We start from the raw sequence: 24,396 nt of genomic DNA on the forward strand, positions 1-24,396 counted from the left end.
GTTGATCTTTATTACTGTGTATTACGGTAACATGAAGCACACTAGCATCGTCGATCACCTTCAAAATAAAAGGCTTTTTGATCCCGCCACGACTGTGTTTACAGCATCCAGTTTCTGAAAGATTCAAGAGTGTCGAGTGAAAAATTTAGTGGGGCACCAGAGTGGGCACAGTAGCAATACCTACACAGTAAATTCGATTTCAATTAATGAACACAATTCTTTTAATTGATAGCTGTACAAATTAAGCCTATGATTAAAAGCTTTAAAGATTCCAAATGAAAGTATCAATCCAAAGAGCTGATCACTTCTTGAATAGAATAATTCTAATTCAGCACGTGGAAATGATTTGCTGAACTTATTGGAAAGTGTGCTGTCCACCAGCTGTAGTGCTACACTGTGAAAACTTCACTGTGATTTCACAATAAATTAAAGTTTTGCATTACCTTCACTGTAATGATTACATATATATCCTGTGAATGCATTTACAACATACTGTAATATCACAGCCGCAGATTACAATGTGTTGTTGCAAAAGCACAACTATACTGTGACTTCACATCAAATAATTCTGTGATTTTTGAGTACATCTAATGATTTACAACATGTCTTTTCACATTATATATACAGTAGCTTACTGTGATTTTACAACATATAATGTGAAAGCCATGGTAACATTTTCCAGTAATTTATTGTGAAAGTAGTGCAATTAAAGACTCCCTTACTGTGAATTTACATTTATTTTACTTAATACCCCTACCAACACACAACTCAGTCAATGGTATATAAATAAGAAATTTTAATTTAAGAACAAATATTAAAAATGAATGCCAAACAGTTGAACTTCTTTGTCAAATTTCCATCTTAAAATGTAGAAAAAGTGCAGGAACTTGCCCTTTTAATGGAATAAAAAGAACAACAACAACAAACATGGGAATCAGGCTAATTTGGTAAGCTGAGAGGACAGGAGAAAGTAATGAAGGGTTCAGCTCTGTCGCAAACATTCAATAATACACATGCATCATCAGTGAACAACCGGTGCAAACTTTTTTAAAAGTAATGAGCTACAAACATTTCACATTGCACACAGAACTGCGTTTAACTAATTGGAGAAACTTTTCTTAAAAATTAATAAATTCAAAACTAATCTGGAGAATTAACTCAATGATGCTGCAATATTCAATATCACCCAATCAAAAATCATAATTTTTCTTAGCAAAGTGTTGACACGAGGTTTGATTCCTGTATGCCTCTTTGCTTTTGAACATTTCTTGCAGTTGATGCCCAAGAAACACCTGTTGATAAAACAAAAATAGTGTCAGTTTTCGTTAAACTTGCATATTGCAGGCAGCATTCATCAAGGTATTTTAGGTTTTTAAACTCAAAAACAGTCATTAGGTTCAAAGCCTGTACTATAATGTGAATTACTTATGAATGAATTCCAGCCATCCCTACTCATGCTGCATTCAAACAGACTACCTAGATGGCAAAAAAACGTGGCACGTTTGAAATAAAGATGATGTAGCTCACACAACATGACTTGAAAGTTCTCAGCAGTGATTTTTTTCTATCCATTATATAGTGTATATTAACTAAGTTTCCTCCTACCCTACATGAATTACACAAACAAGCTAAATGTCCATGGAATTATATTTGATAATGGGTTTTTTTTCCCGCGAACAAGCAATGAAAGATTTTCAGAGAACAAAATGTTTTTCTGTGCTTAAAATCCATTGTTCCTTACTAAAAATCTATCATGCATTTATTGAGCGATTACTACACTAAGAAACAGCACTACAACAAAGTAGACAACAACAACAACTACAACAACACTAGGCAAAGTAGATCTAACATACCACACATTACAATACTATAGATAAGAATGTAGTTTTTAGGATTGTCTCGTCTTACGCACCTGCACTTTGTTATTGTACATGTAAAACACAGAGGATACTGAGAAACGCAATTTCAATTCCTTTGTATGTTAAGCACATGTGAAGACATTGACAATAAACTTGACTTTGACAAATTGCCTTCACAGTGAGTAGCAAAGCTAATTGGAGAGAAGTGCTTATTGAAGTGCAACCTGAGTGGATACGCTGTGACAGTCCTGCTCAACTCGGGAGCCCAAGTCATTATCATTGACCAGTCATGGAAGCACAAATACGTACCTCAGCAGGATGTGTGTCCTCTCAGTGAACTCATAGGAAGCAGACCGTTGGATCTCACTGCAGCCAATGGAGGACCAATCCCGTATGAAGGATGGATGGCACTCACCTTTCACCTACCTGGAAATTAAGACCCTAACCTCGCTATCAAAGTGCCCGTCCTGGTAAGCCGTGCCAGCCTTGTGCGACCTATTTGGGTCGTCAACGTCATAGAAGACCTCATCCTAGGGAAGGAGGGTGACATCGAAGTTGTTGCAGTTATTGGCAAGTTGCTGAGCGAGGCCATGAAGATTGAAAGTGACTGAGCAGCGACAATTGTGGACCTGAGACAGACCCCAGAACCCAACCAGCGCCCTGCAGTGATAAGAGTTGGCCGCCAATACCTTGTCATCCGGTTAGGCCATGTCGTTCGCATCAAGAGTAAGGTGCCTCCAGATTTCACATCCAGTGTGGCACTGTTCGAGGTCAACCACCCAAACACAAGATTGGAGGAGCTGGATATTGGTGATGGCTTGGTCGAGGTCCACCACGAGAAACTGCCTTATATTGAGATCCCTGTGGATAACCACCCCCAACACAACGTGACACTGAACAACTACACTGCGATGGGCAGCATTCAGTCGATCAACAAGCTCGTGGAGACAAATCAGTTGGATAGCGTCGAAATCAGCAATGTTGACTAACCTGCTCCTGTTGTTGAAGACAACAGTGACCACGAAGAGCAACCATCCAAGCTACTGGCGAAGAAGTGGATTGTAAAGTCCAAGTCTCCTTACACTGCTCCAGTGGTCTGTGTCCGCAAGAAGGATGGAAGCCTGCGGCTTTGCATTGATTACAGGCTCCTGAACCAAAAGAGAGTTCCACCCTCTCCCTCGGATTTAAGACCTCATTGACACGTTGGGCGGCTACAACCTATTCTCAATTTTGAATCAGGGGAAAGCTTATCATCAAGGCTTTATTGCCGAGGGATCAAGACACATGACTGCCTTCATCACTCCATGGGGCTTGTATGAATGGGTGCACATCCTCTTTGGGCTTTCAAATTCCCCAGCTGCTTTTCAGAGGAGCATGGGGGAAATGCTTGACTCTGTGCGGGATGAATGCTGTATCCCCTACTTGGACGACGTATACTGCTACAGTAAGACCTTTTGAAGATCACGAAGAAGTGTTGAGACAACTGCTAAGAGCTCTCCAACGCCACGGTGTAAAGCTCAGACCCACCAAGTGCGAGCTCTTCAAAAACGAAGTCCGTTATGTGGGGAAGTTGGTCTCTGCTGAAGGAGTGCGCCTGGACCCCAAGGGCCTGGAAGCCATCCAGGCCTTGAGGTGTAAAACTTCCAACACCGTTGGAGAGGTCCATAAGCTTCTTGGTTTCCTGAGCTGTTACCGAACGTATATCCAATACTTTTCCAGAATCGCTAAACCAATCTATGAGCTCTTGCAATGCAAAAAATCTGTCACCCCTGCACCTCAGTCCAGACACAAAAGAGGAAAAGGAGCCCAGTTGTTATATACAACCTCAATCCATTGGCCTGAAGAGCACCAAAGAACCCTTGACCAACTCATCCACATTCAGTCCAACCCTCCAGTACTTGTGTACCCTGATTTTGATCTCCCTTTTGTGCTGCATACAGATGCATCACAACAAGGTCTAGGAGTGGTGCTATACCAGCGCCAGGGAGGAAAGCTCAGAATCATTGCATATGGGTGCAGGACACTGTCCCCAGCAGAGCGGAATTACCACCTCCATTCAGGGAAACTTAAATTCCTGGCCTTAAAATGGGCCTTCTGCGAAAAGTTCTGTGACTACCTCTTCTATGCGTCCCACTTTCTGGTGTACATGGATAACAATCCATTGACTTACGTGCTGAGCATTGCTAAGCTCAATGTTGTTGGCCACCGATGGGTTGGTGAGCTTGCGGACTTCCAGTTTGAAATCAAGTATCAACCCGTTAAAGTTAATGTGGATGCCGACACCCTGTCCAGGCTGCCATTGGAAATTGACAACTACGTTGTTGCCTGCACAGAAGAACTGTCCAGAGACACCATACTGGTGAGGTCGGAGGGCAGTCAAGCGGCCAAGCAGAAAGATGTTGCTTATGTGGCTCTCCTGAACCTGTCACAAGAAAGCTCAACCCCACAGTCGTCACAGCTGCTCCCAATGATACCTCATGATGAGCTTATTAAGTCTCAACAAGATGGTCCTGCTATTGGTCAAGTCATCCAGTTGAAAGAGACCACCAAGACACTGACTAACAACATGAGAAAGGGGCTCACTGGTCTTACGAGGAAGTTGCTGCTGGAACGGGTGTGGGGTTGGCTAGAGTTAACTGGCACTAGTGATAAGATTTCTTCTGAGATGGTGTTGATTAAGGAAAGTAGCCATGTCTCCTTAATTGGGTGGATTAGTGACACAGTACCTAGGTGGAATATTAATATTAATACATTCATTGTAGCTGTCAACAATTTAATTCCTACATTACTAACATTGTGACGAGGTTTTAATTACTCAAAATACAAACCAAGCCCCAGCCATCAAAATGTTGTGAGCATTCGTACTACCAACAGAATTGTTTAAATTCGGCTTCATAAATATTAGGTCACTCCCCTCAAAAGCCCTTCTTGTAAATGATATTATTAATCATAATCTTAAAGTGCTTGGTCTCTGCGAAACCTGGTTAAAACCAAATGAATTTTAATCACTAAATGAGGCCTCACCCCCAAACTTTGTGGGCTCAGACGTTGCCCGTCCTTGTAAAAAAGGGAGAAGTGTCGCCCTAATTTCAGAATATTATCTTAAACTTCAAACGAGCACTAATCACACCTTCAAGACATTTGAGGCTCTTGTTATGCGACCGAGCTCCACACCACAATTCTATGTGGTAGTTATTTACCGTCCTCCCGGTCCATACTCTGGATTCTTAGATGAATTCCCTGAACTTATGGCTGATTTGATAACTCATGCAGATAATATATTAATTATGGATGACTTCAATATTAATATGAATTCCCCATTGGAGCCACTTACTGTTGCATTTCAAGCAATAATTGATGCATTTAGTTTTACACAAATAATAGAAGCAGCAACACACTGGAATGGTAATATCTTAGATTTAGTGTAACCCGTGGCCTAACTGCCTCTAATGTCACAATTTTGCCGTATACTAATGCTATGTCTGATTATTATCTTATGACATTCGAAGTCCTAGCTCAGTGTGGTCTTATTGGCTTTAAGAGCCGTGATATTAACTCATCAACCACAGCTGCACTTTCTGAACTACTGCCTTTCACAACAGCTGCCTTTCCGTCTTTCATTGGTTCAGTCGATAAGCTCCCAAATGATTTTAATATGGTTCTTTTAAATTCCTTAAACTCTATAGCGCCGTTGAGACCTAAAACTCATCCGAAGCGGCACACTCCGTGGTTTACGGAGGAAACGTGTATGTTTAAATTGGTAAGTAGACAACTTGAGCGTAAATGGCGAACTAAACTCAAGGTTTTCCGTCAGGCCTGGTGCAATTGCTTACTGAAATAAAAAGAGGCTCTTCAGTTAGCAAAAACAAATTACTTTGATTGGCCTTAACAAAAACAACCCAAAATATTTATTTGATACGGTAGCTAAGCTAACGCAACAGCAGCAGATTAATCATAGTTCCCTCCACTCAGTATACAATTTCATGCGATTCTTTACTCAGCGGATTCAGCTAATAAGGGATGAAATAAATAATATTATTGCTTGATCTTAGTGCCGCATTTGACACTTTTGATCATCATATTCTTATAGAAAGTCTTAAATCATGTGTTGATATCTTGGGATCAGCACTTTCTTGGTTCAGATCTTACATCCTGGGAAGGATGCATAGTGTCTTTTATGGCAATGCGATCTCTGAATCTTTCTCCATCTCATGTGGTGTCCCGCTGGGGTCAGTACTTGGTCCCCTACTGTTCAACATCTACATGATTCCTCTTGACAATATAATACGTAAATATGCTATGAGTTTTCATTGCTATGCTGATGATACCCAACTATCCCTGCCTTTAGAAATAACAGATCAGGTTACTTTTACACTATATTTACCTCCATAGGTTCACGTGGTCTAAGAATAAACATCTGTTTTTAATAATAGTGCAGTTGTTGTGGGTTTGTCAATAAAGTTGGGCCAAAAATGGCAAATGAATGATGTGGCTTAGTTGAGGTTGAATTCACGCTGATATAAGAAACCAAGTCTGAAAATTGCTATGGCTGTACGATCTGGCTAAGATATGGGCCTTATGCGGCCTACGTTGCAGATACCAGATGTGGGCCATGAAAGGACCGGAACTTTATTGAAGTATGTGGGCCATAACTGGGCCAGACCTATTTTGCTGTGTGGGTAATCTGCTTGGCCGTTGCCTGAAGCTGGCATATGCTGCGTTCAGATGGAGCGCGTCGTTTACACTCTACGTGAGGCATTTTGTCGCGAGGTCAAGATGAAGATCACTTTTCACGCAATAGTATCACATGAGGGGAGGGGAGTGAGCTTGCTGTGCACTTTACAGTGGATCCGGAAAGGAGAGCATTGCTGAGAACGTTCACTTTTCCGGGAAATGGCAGACCCAATATTTTCTCCGACAGGTCTTCTTACACAACCGAAGAAGCACGATTTTCCAAGCTTCAAATACGGAACTGGAGAACTCGCTAAGGGAATTGGGCTGCTACGCCGGCCTGCTAATTCACCGGACTCGCCAGCTACCCCTCCCCCGGAAAGGAGGTGTCGGAGGCGGTGCGCCAGGACTGGGAAGCGGAGCAAGCGCGGAGGTATCCGAACTAGTCTAGAGGCTAACTCAACCATATATACATACACACACATACATTTTTTTTTTCCAAGATGGCGGCACGTACAGACACAGCGGCCACTCGGTCTTCCGACAATGCGTTGTTTTGTTCATCAAACAAGTGTTTGAAAGTTTTTCCAGTCAGTTTACGCCACAATACGTGTACAGTCGACAGGTCTTCTTTCACATCCGGAGAAGCAAGATTTGCCAAGTTTTAAACACGGAAACACTCACCAGCTACCCCTTACCCAGAAAGGAGGCGCCGGAAGCGGTGCGCCAGGACGAGAAAGCGGGGCAAACGCGGAGGTATCCGAGCTAGGCTCGAGGCTAACCCAATTCGCCCGGCCATACCATCTATATCCTTTTGGCGAATGTTCAATCACTGAACAACAAAATAGATGATATTTGACTTCTGAGATCAGCAAGCCGAAAAGTGAGTGACTGTTGTGTGTTACGTTCTTGCTCCTCCACCTCACTCTCTCTCTTCTTGAGCAGGTGTGTCCCTGACAGGAGGGCAGAGCCACCAGCCACGCACCTGCCTACCATCAACAATCACAGGGTTATTTAAACACGACTGGAGCTGGAGGAAGCCGTTGGAGTATACTGTAATTCGGTCTAGTGTTCAAGTTCCTGCGTATGCTATTGAATCTGGTGTTGTGAGTATTTCTGTTGCTACTTTGTAAGTGCGTTTTTGCTCGTGTCTACTTTTGTTTGTTACTTTCCGTTTCAACGGCTTCCTCCAGGTGGTGGCCTTCCCCCCCCTTGTCGGACTACTGGCGTTTCGCCGTCAACTACATAGGTGTTTCCATGTCACTTTTAGTTGGACTTTACAGATGTGTTCAGATCGCGATATTTGAGTTGCCACTTGCCCAGTTTATGTTATTCCCTTTTCACGCGTTTGTTTAATCAAACTCAATGTTACGTTGTAACACCAAGAACTCGACAGTGGACCACCACAGACCAGACACAGACGAGTGCAAACTCAATATATATCATATTGCGTTATAATATATATATATATATATATATATATATATATATATATATATATATATATATATATATATATATATATATATATATATATATATACTGTATATTGAGTTTGCACTCGTCTGTGTCTGGCCTGTGGTGGTCCACTGTCGAGTTCTTAGTATTACAACGTAACATTGTGTGTTAGTTTTCACTGAAACATAGCTAAATAGTAACATTCCAGACTCTGCTATACAACTAGAGCAGCTAACATGCTACAGATCCAACAGGGCTCTCGCAGAGGGAGGAAAGTTGCACGGTGGTGGCGTGTGTGTTTACATCCGCAAAGCGTGGTGCCGGGATGCCACTGTAGTACACAAACACTTCTTACCTCTGGCAGAACTCATGACTGTGAAGTGTCGCCCCTTCTACTTGCCAAGGGAGATAAGTTCAATCCTGCTGGTCGCTACCTATATCCCCCCAACTAACAACAGCAACAGAAGTGCAGCGCTGAACGAACTGTACCAGGCTATCAGTGAACAACAAACAACACAACCAGACGGCATCATCATCCTCGCTGGAGATTTCAACCATAATGATCTCAAAACTGTTCTTCCCATGTTTCATCAACAAATCGATTTTGCAACACGAGGACATAACACTTTGGACTGTGTTTACAGAAGCCATGGCTAACAGGACACGTCCATAGGCTGTTGAGGACCAGAGACAAGGCCTTCAAAGCTGGGGAGAAATCAGCCCGGAGAACAGCGAGAGCCAACCTGCAAGAATGCACACAGCCTATGGCAGGGCATTCAGGCTATCACTGATTACAAACCTGCACCACAAAGCTGTGAGAGCGACATCACTCTGCTCAACACTAAACAATTTCTTTGCACGCTTTGAGGAACAGAACACCTTCCGCCCACAGAAAACACCACCACCTTCGCACGACCAGCCTCTGTGCCTGTCTGCTGCCAGCGTGGGGAGGACACTCTCCGCCATCAACACTCGGAAAGCAGCAGGTCCAGACAAAGACTGTGCAGAGGAGCTGAAAGATGTTTTTACAGACATCTTTAACACCTCCCTGAGGCAAGCCATTGTGCCATCAGGCTTCAAAGCTGCCACCATCATACCTGTGCCAAAGAAATTCTCCCCATCCTGCTTCAACGACTATCGTCCGGTGGCACTGACACCCATCATCATGAAGTGCTTTGAACGACTAGTCCTGTCACACATAAAGTTCATTCTATCCCCCAGCCTGGACCCGTACCAGTTCACTTACAGGGCAAAGTGATCCACAGATGATGCAATCTACTCTGCCCTCCACCCAGTATTCACCCACCTGGACAAGAAAGACTCATATATGTGAATGCTGTTCGTAGACTTCAGCTCAGCGTTCAACTCCATAATACCACAACAACTCACCTGCAAACTGGACAAACTGGGCCTATACCTCACTCTGCAACTGGCAGCTGGATTTCCTCAGCCAGAGACCTCAAGCGGTGCATGTTGACAACAATATCTCAGGCAGGATCACCCTGAGCACAGGGGCCCCACAAGGCTGTGTGTTCAGCCCCCTCCTCTTCACCCTATTGACACATGACTGCACAGCAACCCACAGCTCCAACCACCTCGTGAGGTTTGCTGATGACACAACACTGGTGGGCCTCGTCTCCAACGGCGATGAGACCCACTACAGGAAAGAAGTGGAGCTTCTGACCAGATGGTGCAAAGACAACAACCTCCTGCTAAACATCAGCAAGACCAAAGAGATGGTTGTCAGCCTCCAGAGATGCCACACCCAACACCACCCACTGACCAGTGACGGTGATGCAGTGGAGCGCAGCACCAAGTTCCTGGGGGTGCACATCAGCGATGACCTCTCCTGGACCACCAACACTACATCTCTGGCCAAGAAAGCACAGTGGCATCTCTAATTCCTGCGCAAACTGAAGCAGGCAAATGCGGCGCCACCCATCATGACCACATTCTACAGAAGAACCATCGAAAGCATCCTCACCAGCTGCCTCACCGTGTGGGGCGGAGGCTGCACTGACTATAAGACAAAGCCTCTACAATGCATCGTGAGGACAGCTGAGAGGATTATTGGTGCTCCACTCCCCTCCCTGCAAGACCTTTACACCACCCACCTCAGCCGCAAAACCATCACAACTGTCACCGATACAAATGACCCTATACACAGTCTGTTCAGCCTCCTGCCCTCTGGAAAGAGGTACAGGAGCCCGCACCACCAGACTCAGGAACAGCTTTATTCACCAGGCCGTGAGGCTGCTGAACTCCCTCACCTTCCCACCCGTGAAACTGCCATATTTATTTATAAATATACTTCTATTCTACTAGTGATTACACTTACAACTATAAAAACGACCTCAAATGCACATAGCTGGGACAACCACAATCAGAGTTGTCTTGCTTCGTCTCGTCCTGTTGGATTGTCCTGTCATACGCCACTATTTATGTCTTGTCTTGTCTTGGGTACTCTTGCCATATCTGGTTTTTGTTTTTAGTTTTGCAACACCAGGCAAAGTAGCCCTAATATACTACACGTTGCTATAGTTAAGAATCTAGTTTTAAGATTGTCTCGTCTTGCGCACCTGCACTTTGTTACTGTACATGTAAAATGCAGAGGATAGTGAGAAACTCAATTTCGATTCCTTTGTATAAGTACATGTGAAGAAATTGACAACAAAATTGACTTGGACTTGACTTTGATTATTTGGCTACAAGGAAAGTTGTTCGTCACTGGTTGCATAGCAAGGTCTTAAATCAGTGGACCACCATTGTAGATAAGAAAAATCACAAAAATACCCACCGACTATACTTAGCTGTCACCATTATTGCACATGGCAATAACAATGTAATGTATTGTGTACAAAGTAGATTCACTCTATACTGTATTCACTCTAAGATAAATCTCACATTCTATTCAAATGGTAAATTGGGTCATTCCACAAACCGGAGTCATTTGCTTCCTGCCATCACGAGAACCAGTACCTTGCAATAAGGACAGATATTGGCCCACTTGGTGTGGGTACTCCTCCCCCACCCCTAGAAATAAGTTAAGCGTTTTTGTATTATTATTTTTTTTTGTGCTATGGAGCAGGCAAATAATCACATGAAATGAACAAATTAGACATGCATCTTTTTTTCATTGTTATTCAAAATTACCCATTATTTTTAGTTTTTAAAGTAATGAGAGGAATAGACAATCTCGGAAGTCTTTTGAGAGCGCTAAGTGCCAGCTCTTTTAGTGAGCTGTGACAAAAGACTGCAAACCGAGGGTTGTGACTGGGTCACTGTATGTATGTAAATATGTATGTAAATATGTATGTAATATATATATATATATATATATATATATATATATATATATATATATATATATATATATATATATATATATATATATATATATATATATATATATATATATATGTACAGTACATTAACCAATTTCACCACAGCACTTACTACACAGCAATGACTGTTATGAAGCGGTATGCAATACAGAATTAATGAAGTTGAGTTCAGGTCAAATTAGGAGTGAAGAGCAATTAATTTGTGCTGCTTGGGTTGATAACTTTGTTATTCAATTGTCGTCAATCTATTACCTGATTCTAATTTACAGAGGTGATAAAGTTATTGCATTCATCCTCGGGGCAGCCACATACCTAGCAAAAAGAGGTGAGAGGCAAACTGTTGGAATTATTCAGAAGGCAGCGTACTCGTCCAATGAAAAAAAGCATTGTTCATTCAAATAAACCAATGGTAGCAGCGAGTGGCCGTGCTTCTCCTGTGGGTGGGCGGATATTTCGTATGACCCACCCATCTTGAATTTATGGTTTGGTTGCGCACAGCATGCAATTTCAGTTTGTTTTATTCAATGTTATGAGTACTTGGAGGTAAAAAAAAAAACAAAAAACAAAAAAAAAAACATATGTTTACGTTAGAAGGGATAGCGGCACTACATTTGTGATTCAAGCGGGAACTCGAACGTGGATTCGTTTGCTTCTTTCGCTCGCATTGGTATTTCAGCAGAGAAGATTCTACAGTCGATTTTGCTCTCTCTTGCTTTTTCTTCTCCCTCTGGAAATCGTTATTTCAACATTTACGGTGTTTCTCCATAATGTCAAGACCAGTAAGGTAGGTCTGCTTCAAACGGTGGAAGGTAGACTACATTGGCAGATCGCTCCGTAGAAGCACGTATCCGCCATATTGTCTTTAAGGAGGCTGCTGTGTCTGCTTTTCATGGGGGTGGGTGGGGGGTAGAATGTAGAAATGAATGTGTGCTTTAGTTCTCGCGTGCGCGCGATCTTCGACCAAAGCAAGGATCTCAATGGTTTTGGGGCGCGTCGATTATTACTTATTTTTTGTTCTGGTCTAATTTGCATTGTATACGACTAGGCCTGGCTCAAGATCTACTTGAACATATCTCCATACCTGACATATACGGTTTGGTCCGGGGGCTGAATACGTTCCGCGGTCAAATTTTATCCGGCCCTCAGTCTGTCATAAAATTGTCTGGCTTGTGTTGACCAGTGTATTAAATACACGCTTAAATGCGATTTTACATTAGCCCACAAGAGTGCAGCAATGCTCCAGTGCCGTTTCTTAATTTAAATGTTCTTAGAGCCTCAAAAACGTTGAACGCGACCCGGAAGTTTATTTCACGCCGCAATAAGAAGCAGCAGCTCAATTGCCTTTAACGCGCATCCAAGTGGCTGCTCGAGCATTTATGAGCTAGTTAAATCGATGGATGTTTTGACTTATACTCTGCGTTATGACTGCTCGATGGTCACATTTGAAATTGGGCGTTTACTAGTTTAACTGAATTATATTAATATACTGTACTGTAATCTGAATAATCCCCCTCGTCTTCTCTTGATCATTTGTTTTTTAAGATACAGTATTTGTTTTGCTGAGTATTTGTTCTATTTGGAGCAGTATTTGATACCGAAACAACTTATTACAGTGGAACATGCATACAACATTAACCAGGGGTGGGCAATTCCTGGCCTTTGGGGCTGGTGTCCTGCATTTTTTCCCGTTTTCTCTCTCAAACACACCTGATTCAAATGATTGGGATTGTTGATGAGCTAATGGTTTAGATCAGGTGTGTTAGGGAGAGAAAACTGGAACACAATGGAGTTGCCCACCCCGTGCACAAACCATTTAAAGCATGCGAGTTAGCTGCCATTTACAATCATTTTATGTAAAAATCACAGTGAATGCATTTTCTTATATAATGATGAAACACATGTTTAAATATGATTACTTATTCCTTTTTATTTAAAATATAAAAGTTCAATGAACTTTTCATTTTAATGTTCAATGATGTTCATTGACTTTTCAACGACTTGCCATTTTTAAATGAACTGTGCACTGATGAATAATTTTAAGTCTTTACGTGTTATTGAATTAAGGACCCTATTCCATGCTATTTTAAGCTTTCCGTGGTTAAATATATGCATATAAATGATAGAATCTTAACCTTGTGGCACATTGAAAATGTATTCTCATGAAATATGAGTTTATCGGTGGCTGGATTTCTAACCAGGAAGTGAAACAGCGTGTTCACTAAAACCCCGCCTCGCATTTGTGGCTACGCACCCTCTTTATGCCGTTCTCAAGCTGGCCGCCATAACGAAACAATAGAAAAGCTAATGTTGTAACAATCAGTAATGGGAGTCACAGGCAATTTATTGAAACTGAAATTAACTGGAGTAGCCAACGAAGCAAAAGACATTGTTTCAAGAGAGCACTCACAGTAACACCCAGTCTACCTGTTAAATCAAGAAACCACTGCTCATAACAGTTCAGCCCGTGGGTGAATTATTTACTAAAAATGTTGGTTGTCCTACCCAAACACCCATTTTCACCATATGGACATCTGCACACAAAATTTTCCTGTCAAACCCCGCAATATTACTAAAACGGAGAGGCTCATGCAAAGGTTACGATGTCTCCAGGTGATTCAATTAAGAGTGTCAAAGTATCCAGCTGTATGCACCGGTTAAAGAACACGGAAAGGCACTTCATTTGACTCTAACTAATTGCTGTCTTTTGGCATAAGGCATATACTGTCCACACAATCATAAACTTGGTGGAGTGGATGCTGTGCTGCTTAGGATGCTTATGGCAAAATGAACTGGAGCTGCAAAGAAAGCGAAAAACTGCTTTGAGAGCATTCAACGTTATGCTGGTTTCCATTCACCAACTCCTCACAATGTGGGAAATCTGAAACATATTCAACTTAATCTGCAACAAATATGGATATTAATAAAAGACAATATGAAAAATGTATTGTTTGGGTTCCATGATGGTTTTCATCTAAAATCCGATCCTAAAATGATTTTGTCCTGAACCTAAATGTGCAAAGGTGGAAAGTACAGTAACTAGTTTATTTATTTATTAATCTTGCAGGAACAGAAAAGTGGTGAACTATTCACAATTCAACGAGTCTGATGATGCAGGTAGGTTTTTTTTCTTTTTTTTGTATTAATTACTAATTAGCAATTAGGATTTTTCATGGATATGTTTTTTTCCACGCATTTAACGATTTATGTCAAAATACAACAACTTCTAATATATTTATTCTATTATGAATATTTATCTAATATCAACAATCAAAGAAACAGTCCCAATTTAATTTCATACCAACTACAGAATAACAGTAAAGACATTCTATTCTATTTTATACCCTACTGAGGAGTGAATGTTTACAGGGTGTTGGGTAAGGTAGTTTGTTAAAGGTCTCAAGCATTTTTCTCCAAACGGTCACAGTTTTAACAGAACATTTGAACTTTTGTTGCCTTGAATAAACCTTGACCTTAATGCAACATTTGCTGGCACAAGCAAATGTTTGCAGTGCTGCTTTATGTTAATTTATCTTAATGTTAATTTCTTTTTTTTTTTTTTAACAGGATTTGACTTCTCCATTCACCCAAATAGCCTTCTGCTACCAATGATATACAACCAAGAAGATTTTTTTTTTTTTTTTTTGTCAAATTGCATTTGTTACAAATTCATTTAATGATTTGTTCTCATTATTAGGACTCCAGCAGCTGTGCCGTCCTTATTGTTGTAGAAATTATTATCATCATTAAAATTATTAGGGTCTGAAAAACAATTGCTGATTTGTAGAAATTAATTGAGCTGTGTTAATGTTGACCTCCTCCCATATTAAAAAATAATGTTTCTTTGATAACTACAGAATCATAATTTTCCTCGAGCCCAAGATAGGATGCGCGTCGTAGATGGATTGATTGGAGTGATGGATGTCAGGGTTCCATATTAAGCCTTTTTATGGCCACCAAATTCTGGTGGCCTTGCCAGAACGAGTACTGGCCCTGTTTATCACTGGTGGGTCGCAATTCTTAGTGCCCTAGTGGCCCTGTCAACTCATTTAATGTGGATCTGAGGGATGGTCTATTGAACATGAATGTAGAGTTACTTGGATATACAGTATATGTTGTTTCTCTGCAGATGAAGAGTATGGTGACTCTAAACCCAAGAAGGTGCAGACTGCACCCCGTGAAGTGAAGCATAAACGATCAAAGAATTCACAGGATGAAAGGTATGTCCTGGCTGGGGTTGGTTAGAATTTACAGTGGGCCCCCGTGTTACGAACTTAATCCGTTCAGCGGCTACGCTCGTAACTCGAACTGCTCGTATGACGGGCAATCCAAACCTATGTTAATGAGTGAATGCGTGCAACGCGTGCAAAAACCTTAGGTAAAAACATCACGACTTTATACACATATTAAAAATGAGTAACAATCTACTGTACAGTTAAATTAAATAACATATTCAAAGGAAAAATGACATTTACCTTTGGGGCGACGTGGCTTGAGCTGGGTGGAGGCGGAGGGGAGCAGAGACCAACCCGCAGAATTTATTTATTTATTTTCTTAAACGGGAACTTTTCTCAAACTAGAACATATCACCGGCGATTTCCTCTTCTTTAATCCATAATAGAAGAAGTCTCTCCATTTTGTTGTCGATCGAGGTCCGTCCCCCGGCAAGGAAAGTCTTGCCCTTAGAAGATTGCCGAGCTGTTACGGCCATACTCACGAGCAAGGTTAACTATGCGTGCGCCTCCTTCGTATTTTTTTTATTATCTCCTGCTTGGTTTCTATTGTCATCATCCTCTTACTTCTTCCTTTACCGCCACTAGCAATTTTAGCAGCCACGTCTAACAGATAAAGTTTGCAAAGTCTTCACAACATCAAGCTAGATCCATGTCTTTCAACCGCTGTGTGCCGCGGGGGGACAAAGTTGGGGACAAAAAAAAAGCTGCGGTCCACACTCGTAAGTCGAAAGGTTCGCAAGCGGGGGAGTTCGTAAACCGGAAGCCCACTGTATATTTTTTTTATGCTTGAGAGCAGGTGTATGCACTTCTTTCACAAGTTTCAAACACAAAGGCAACCGCATAAGTTGAAGCTTAACCGACATCTGGCTTGATGCATGAAAATCAAGTGTGTGCTTGTGACAATTTTATTCATTGTAGAATACAAACATCACACTACGCTGTTGTAATATTGTCCATATTTTATGACAAAAGGCCACGGCTTTGCATCACTAAGTGTGTGGAATTTTTAATCATTAATTTACTCTGTCAAACATTAATATTAGTTGTTTCCAATGCAATGCCTTAATTTGACCTCAGTTTATACAATCATAGCTTGGGATGGGACAAGACACAAACCCTAGGAAACAAGCTGTCTCATGAGATTGAGTCCACAAAAACGAGCCGAGATTCATTTTTCTTTTCAAAATTTGTAACATAAAATGACATAAAACTTTCCAGATTTCAAAATGTTTTCTTTTTACTCTGCAGACTGCAACAGTTAATGATCCAGCCTGCAAGTGTAAGCAGAAAAGGAGAGTCTGACTCATTTTTGAGATGCAGCTAAAATGTTTTCTAATTCTAAATAGTTTAACAAAATGCATACAGATTAGTAGCATTCTTTTTTTTAATTTTTTTTTATTTTTATTTTTGCAGTGTTTACAATCCGACTTTGTCTTATCTGCTTCAACTGCCCAACCAAAATCATCCCTAGTCATTTGAAAGTAATCTGAGCATCATGTATTTCTCCTGGAGGGCTTCAGGGATAGTCTTTTGTTTTTATTTAAAATACATTAAATGTTCTTCTTATTCTTATTCTTATTCTTATTCTTATTCTTATTCTTATTAGTGTGTGTGTGTGTGTGTGTGTGGGGGGGGGGGGGGGTAAAAACCAAATAACAGTTCCACTTAATTATGAGTTGTATAACTTCTATAATTTATTTGATAATAAACAATTATTTCTTCAATATGAGAAGATATTTTAGATAACTCCATTAAATTGGTTGAGCTGAAGTGATGTTATGACATCATCACACACATTTCAGTCAGCGTGGTTTGTTAGTGATATGTAAAAGTGTCAGGCTGTTAGCATCAAATCGTGCAAAGCATTCCCATCATTTCAACTGTCTATGTAAAATAATCTGACTGCTTTTGTCAGCCAGTACAGATTACTCGGGTGCTTCCATCTAGCGGCTAGTTCATGCACAACACTGCGCTAGGGCTGCACAATTAATTAAACAAATTTTAATCGCAAGCACGATATTGGCTGCCAAGATTAATTAAGATGATCCTCGGCAATAATAACATTTAAAAGCGGACTATCTATACGTCAAATCAATCACTTTCAGTCATCTTACCACCAGGGGGCAAACGCAAAGTTAAGACTTCATTAAGATTAAGAAATTTACAAGTGAGCAAATCCTGCAAGAAGATGGCAGCTTGGTTTATGTTCCGTGACTTCCGTGCGGCTCCACGCATCATAATGACATCATCACTCCTGGCGAGCACGCGCAGAGTTGAGGAGTCTGGAAAAAAAAAGCTTGGAAGAACGTCGATCGTTTGTATCTACTAGTGTCGTTTGTATACTTTAGACTCAATTTACTGGCAATGTTTCCCACATGTCTACATGATGAAAGTCTCTGCTTTTCTCACCCCCTAATATACCATGCTCGCTGTCAATTGAGCCAGTTTTTGAAAAATCCGATTGGCAAAAACTTGGAATAAATTCAGTTTGAAATTACCAAAAATTACCTTTTGACTGCTAAGTCGCTTCAAGCGATTCTGGTACTTTCGGCAGCCTCCCATCAGCACCTGAGTGAAATGGCATTACGATTCTCACCTGATTCCTATTACAGTGGGCCCCCGGTTAAGGAGATTAATCAATTTCGCGGTTATGATCGTAACGCGAATTTGCCGTATGACGTGCAATCCAAACCTATGTTAAATAGCTAATGCGTGTAAAAACATCAAAATTGAATATACATATTAAAAATTTGCATCAAAATAGTATAGTAAGTGCCATGTATTTACAGTATACATGTATACAATTGAATAACATCATAAATAAAACATAGAAAGGATTTATTTACCTTTGTGTGAGTGATGAGCTTGTTATGGCCATTTACCCTAGTGAGAGTTGCCTAGCCTAGGCTAGCTTAGCCTTCTTCATATTTCTTGAATATCTCCAGTTTGGTTTCTGTAAAACTCATCTTCTTACTTCTCTCTTTAACATCACTTGCAATCTTGGGACCCATAGGGTTAGTGTTAGGGTTAGTTTGAATTAAGCAGTAAAATGCACAATAAATGTTATTTTAAGCACTCAAGACGAGATCCAGTCTTTAACCTGCGTCCATTTTGACCGTGATTCCGACCAATAGCAGACCAGCATTGTAGTCATGTAAGCAGTGACGCGTGTATAGACATGAGCACATCCAACATGGAGGTCATCCATGCACACTGACCACCATGTTGGATGTATCGTAAGCCAAAAGAAATGTCGTAAAGAGGGGACAAAATAAAATGTTGCCGTCCACGTCATAAGGTGAAAAAAAACCCAAGGCAGACGCATCGTAAACCAAGCGTCCACTTAACATACCTTGCTCGCTGTCAAATGACACCCATTTTTGAAAATGCGATTGACAAAAATTGTAATAAATTGGGTTTGAAATGACCAAAATTGACATTTTGACTTCTGTCCATACTCGTTTTGAGTGATTCTGGTACTTTTTTTTTTTTTTTTTTAACTGTCCCCCCATTTTTTTTTTCATTGATTTGCACTCAGCAAGTAAGTTAGCTGTGTTGCCCTGTGTGCCAGGTTTTTGCTATTATTATAATTATAAACTTAATTTAGTTTCTTATTATTTTAAAGTATAACGCCTTGAAGGCTTGTTTATATAAACAGTGATCCCTCCTACTTCGCGGTCTCAGATATCGCGGTCTCAGTACTTCGCGTTTTTTTCCAGGAAAAATTAAAAATATTTCAAAATAGAAAGTAATTTAAAAAATGTGCAAAAATGTAAAAAAAATTGGAAAAAGCCAAAAAGTACATTATATACTGTATTATTCAAATAACGAAGTAATATTAGTTAACAACTATGTTAAGAATTCTTCAAGCGTTAGAGTTTGTGACGTTTTTTTTTTTAATCTTATTTTGAAATGCTTGCTTTTAATTTGTTGGGTCGTTTTGCATTTCCGTTTCCTGTTTTACATTCTCTGTGCGTCATTCGGCTCGTTACAGTGACGTAGTGAATGACAACGTAAGCTCATATTTATAGTTTATTATCATTTATGTTGATAACGCACGATACTGCCTATGTTTAGTAAGCGATGAGCGCTTATTCTATTTATGTGTTCGTTTGTGTAGAGGTTGCACTTTATAGTTAGTAGTTGTTAATTGTTGCTAACCCGCTAATGTCCGCTAAAAATATAGTAAATTCACAGATTAAGTGTTTATATGTTAGTTGACTGACTTTAAGATTGTTGTTGATTTATTATTCAACAGATACTACATGATACATCATACATGAGCCAAAATAAATGTGAAGTTCAACGTGATGGCTTGCGTACTCTTTCACCGGAGTCTTGGTGCAGATAACCAGTCCTGAGAGCAAATTCTCAACAAACTAAGTAATATTAGTTATTTAATGAATATACAATAATGTTAATAAAGTTAATAAGGATATTGTAATGTTAAATAATAGGAGAAAGGAAATAAAATAGGCAAAAAATCCTCCCCCCCAAAAAAAAGGATTGTTTATGGTTACGAAAGAGATCAACTATCTCGAACTGATGGACATTTTAAAAAACTTCCTTTGCCATCAGTCACTTTTAATCTTCAGGTTTCATATTTCATTCTTCATATTGATCTTTTGCCATTTGTGGCTTATTACCTGCGACCCTTGTGAGGATAAGCGGGTCCAGACAATGGATGGATAGATGGGTGGATGAATGGATTGATTATTACAACCAGAGGAAAGCTACACTGCTGTCAAACCTTTTGGACATGTTTTCACTGGCATTCATGAGTGCAATATTGTATATTTGTGAAAGGGATATTGAATCAGAGCAAACTCTTGTTGCAATTGAGGGTACCTTTAGTGGCCACACTTCATTCTTTCTGAATTAGACCCCTAAAGTGAGATCTAAGCTTGATTGTACCTTTTTCCATTCAATGGTGTTTAGTGTGATATTTCTGCAGAAAAGGGGTGCGTGATATTTAATGCTTTTATTATGTACAATTGTACATTACAAAATATTAATTTAATCTCCAAAACAGACAGGTCCATTGATTGGTTGCACGGTAGGAGGTAGGTGAAAGGCCTCATTTGGCGAATCAGCATTCAGATGGCAAAAGAAGTGGAAATGTAAGTCTTCGTTCTGGGAATCAGCAAGTAGCGTTCAGTCATGTAACTCTGTGGAAACTGGCGGGAAGCACAACTTTTGTTGAACATGGACAAGTCTCTATCCTGACTCAATGGCCAAAAAAACGTAAGATGGGCCAAAATCTTTTGCTGAAAAGAGCAAATCCCTCACACTTGAGTTTGCACCAACCAATGTAACACCACGCTGCAACATCTGTTTAAAGGGCCTATAACATGATATTTTATATTTTCCACAATGTAATATGTGCACGTAAATTACATTTGGCACATTGACAACTTGATTTCTTGTTGAATATGAGTTTTATGGTTTTGATATTTCTAATCAAGAAGTAAAAACTGCTTATATGCAGAGACAGTACCTCTTACCATGTGACTGCCTCATCTCCTTCATGACGTCGTTTAATGCCGGGGGCCACGAAACATGCATCCATCCAGCGTCTTGACAGCTCATAAGCTCGCAGCTTATGGAGACTATTCCAACAGCATGAATAACAGGGCCAAAACTGGGTTTGTACTGATATTAAAATGCAAAACAGCGCCAATCCACCGCTCTTACTAACACACATTCCACCTGTCAAATCAGTCTCTGTTATGAACCCAATATTTAAAACAGCAGTTCCGCACACGCGTGACTGACATTAAATGTCTGGCTCTGTGCTACCAAAAACACATTTTCGCCACTTCTGCATTTTCTACAGTAAAACTTTTTAATAAATAAATGAAACTTTGCTGTTCACTTGGCCAACTCGGTTCAAAATCTCACCTCCTAAACGCTGGAATCAAAACGAAACTAAAAGATATGGATAAGGTTAGCTTGTATTTTGTCTTGCACAGGTGGTACTGGGAGGTGTAGATAAGGTACGAATTGCCCCTGTCGTCATAAGTGCGATTCAAGCCATTTTTATCTGCACAGGTGGGACCGGTGTGTGAGTGTGGAATAAACAAGGAATGCTTAGAAATGTATCAATGAAGGAAAACAACAATTTGGTTTCAGGTGAGAAATCAACATTGGAACATGGTTACAAGCTCCAAAAACTTGACTTTTCATGTTTTGGCCCCTTTAAAGCCCAGTGCAATAAAGGCAAGAGCACAACAAACTTTTTTCGTCAACTAAAACAGGTACCCGGCACACACGGAGGTCGCCCATGATCAAAACCTTGTGTGTTTATGTGTGCGTGTGTATCTATATTCTTACACACACATACATACATATATATATATATATATATATATATATATATATATATATATATATACATTATACATATGTACTCTAAGATATTGCAAATACGCATATAGTGCTGAGCTTTGTCTTTCTATCGCTTCTTTTGTCTGTCTCTAAATATTTTGCATTTGTCAAATTCTCCAAATGGAAGCTTTAGGGATACTATCTTGGGAATACTCCGAATTTTCAGTCACCAAAACTTTGGGGCTGTAGATGAGGTGAAAAATGCCAAAACTAGTTGAAGAATGCGTAAAGATACTTGAGATAATTGAGATAATTGAGAAATATGTCCAAAAAAGGATGGTCTGATGGGGAAAAAAAAACATTGACAGCAAATGTCTGTATGAACGTCATACTTGCACACAGGAAAAAGAGAGGGGCGTTGGCTGGTAGGCAACTAATGTAGAGCATTTCAGCCTGTCGAGAATAGAGAGCACTGCTCAGCTTACGCTGTATTCCTGGAACTATGAGCAAGGCAAAAAAAAAAAAAAAGTCCTGCCATGGTCAACAATGCACATCACACCCCAAATTCAAAATAAACACACCAAATAATAATTGAACGAGAATGTGTTTGTAGCTGTAATAGTGGAAACAAATCAAGATTTATTTGCATGTACAGTGTCCCCTCTCTACTTTGTGCTTCATCTTTTGTGCTCTCAGTGTATCCGTTTCTGTTTTTATTTTTTTTAGGCTATACTGCAGAGCGATCCACTGTGAAGGTTTCCTGCATGCCAAAAAAATGAGTTGACTTTAATCCACATGCCACGGTTACTCCTCCGACAACGACCTAGAGTGGAGCCCACAGCTGACCAAACATGAAAACTGAGAAGCGGGATTTACACTTGAAATTCCAATTTATTAAAAAATCACTCTTAACATCTTCACAACACCTGTTAATATGTGTGGTCAGCTACAAGCTCCAATCTAGTTCGACATTCAAGGGCCATTACTCCGAGGTCAGCGTCAAAGTCAAAGTCAAAGTCAAAGTTTGCTTTATTTTCAATTCTACCACATGTGCAAGGACAGACAGAGAATTGAAATTACGTGACTCTCTAACCTCAGTGGCAAGTAAAAAATGAAATAAAGAAATAAATATATATAAAAATAGACAACTGTAAAATCTGACTATCTATGAACAAAACACAAAATAAAAACAGGTGAATGGAAAAGTAGCTGACTACAATAGTGCAAATGTATGTCAGACCTCCGTGTTCCCTGACTATGGCCAAGGGATGGAAAACTGGAAGGGTTAAAAGTGTAGTTACTGTATAAGGTTTAGTCATTAAAGATTTAAGTATATTTGTATACTTCAGCAATCTTATCTGAAAAATGTGAAGTTTAAATGCTTTCCACATTTTAAAAATTCTGGTACCCACTTACACATGCTTAACAATTCCTGGGGAAATTCACTTTATTTCACTTAACACGGGGTTTTTCAGATCCCATTAACAGTGTCAGCGTGAGAAACGAAGCCTGGTCCTTTTAAAGTGGGCCAAACAGTGCAGGTGGGAAGACACCCATTAAAATTGAGCTCTGTGTTGTTCGTATTACTTTTTAACAAAATAAAGCATGTTGATTGAATGAGTTGCCTGTAGGAGTTTTTTTTCCATCAAAATAAATTGTCCTCCATGTGAACCTTTATACAAAGGAATGACCTGAACCCGTGTGAAATTGTAATGACACGTTTTGAGTACGTTTTTAAGTTTTGTTTTGTTTAGTTTTTTTTTTTTTTTTTTTTGGGGGGGGGGGGGGGGGGGGGGGCTTTAATTCCTCTTACCAATGTATTGATTAGGTCATTAATTGTCATGTATATTAATTACCACTCCACCCCTCCCCTAAATCTTGTTTTCAGTGAGTGTGAAGACTCTGAAGACAAACTCTCCAAATCCAAAAATGATTCCGCTGGTAAGTCCATCTAAGGGAGAACTTTAGAGCAATGGGAAAAAGTATTTGCTCCCACCATGATTTCTTTGTTTTTTTCCAGATTTTGCACTCATCAATGTTTCATTTCATCAGACCAAATTTAATTCCACATTGGGACAACCCAAACAAACAGTATAGAAGATGCAGTTTCTAAATGATGGTTTAATTTACCAAGGGGGGAAAAATTACAAACCTATATGACCCAATATAAAAAAGTAATTCCTCTTCTTGAATCACAAAGCAAGTTTTGGGAATGCTGAGTTCAGTTTCACAGGTCAGACACCACCTTTGTTGAATCAAGAAATCATCCAAATCCTACACCATGCCACATTTCCAAAGAAATTCTTGGAAAAAAATGAGAAAAAAAGTTATAGAAATCTGGAATTGGGGAAAAAGTTATAAAGCTATTTCCGAGGCTGTGGGGCTCTAGCAAACCACTGTCAGAGATTATCCACAAAAAGAGAAATTTGGGATGAGTAGTAAACCTTCCCTGGACTGGTCCACCAACAGAGAGTCCTCTGTTGAAAATGAGACGACGACTCTTCC

At 40.1% G+C, this 24,396-nt stretch overlaps 1 protein-coding gene across 6 annotated transcripts in view; it reads left to right on the plus strand.

Moving 5' to 3' along the window:
• The first annotated feature begins 11,789 nt into the window (after positions 1–11,789).
• Positions 11,790–24,396, plus strand: part of nucks1a (nuclear casein kinase and cyclin-dependent kinase substrate 1a) — a 72,182-nt gene continuing 59,575 nt past the window's right edge. For 2 of the 6 annotated variants that reach the window (XM_088423762.1, XM_088423765.1), the window contains exons 1-5: positions 11,790–12,116; positions 14,397–14,446; positions 14,897–15,335; positions 15,459–15,549; positions 23,780–23,832. In XM_088423762.1, the coding sequence (XP_088279888.1) occupies positions 15,251–15,335; positions 15,459–15,549; positions 23,780–23,832 (229 nt within the window). In that variant the 5' untranslated portion in view covers positions 11,790–12,116; positions 14,397–14,446; positions 14,897–15,250. The remainder of the gene's footprint in view (positions 12,117–14,396; positions 14,447–14,896; positions 15,336–15,458; positions 15,550–23,779; positions 23,833–24,396) is intronic. The other 4 variants (XM_088423763.1, XM_088423767.1, XM_088423764.1 and 1 more) reach the window with 3 other exon arrangements.

Source organism: Hippichthys cyanospilos, chromosome 9 (genome assembly GCF_059441005.1).
Source record: "Hippichthys cyanospilos isolate Australia breed blue-spotted pipefish chromosome 9, RoL_Hcya_1.0, whole genome shotgun sequence".
Lineage (NCBI taxonomy): Eukaryota > Metazoa > Chordata > Actinopteri > Syngnathiformes > Syngnathidae > Hippichthys > Hippichthys cyanospilos.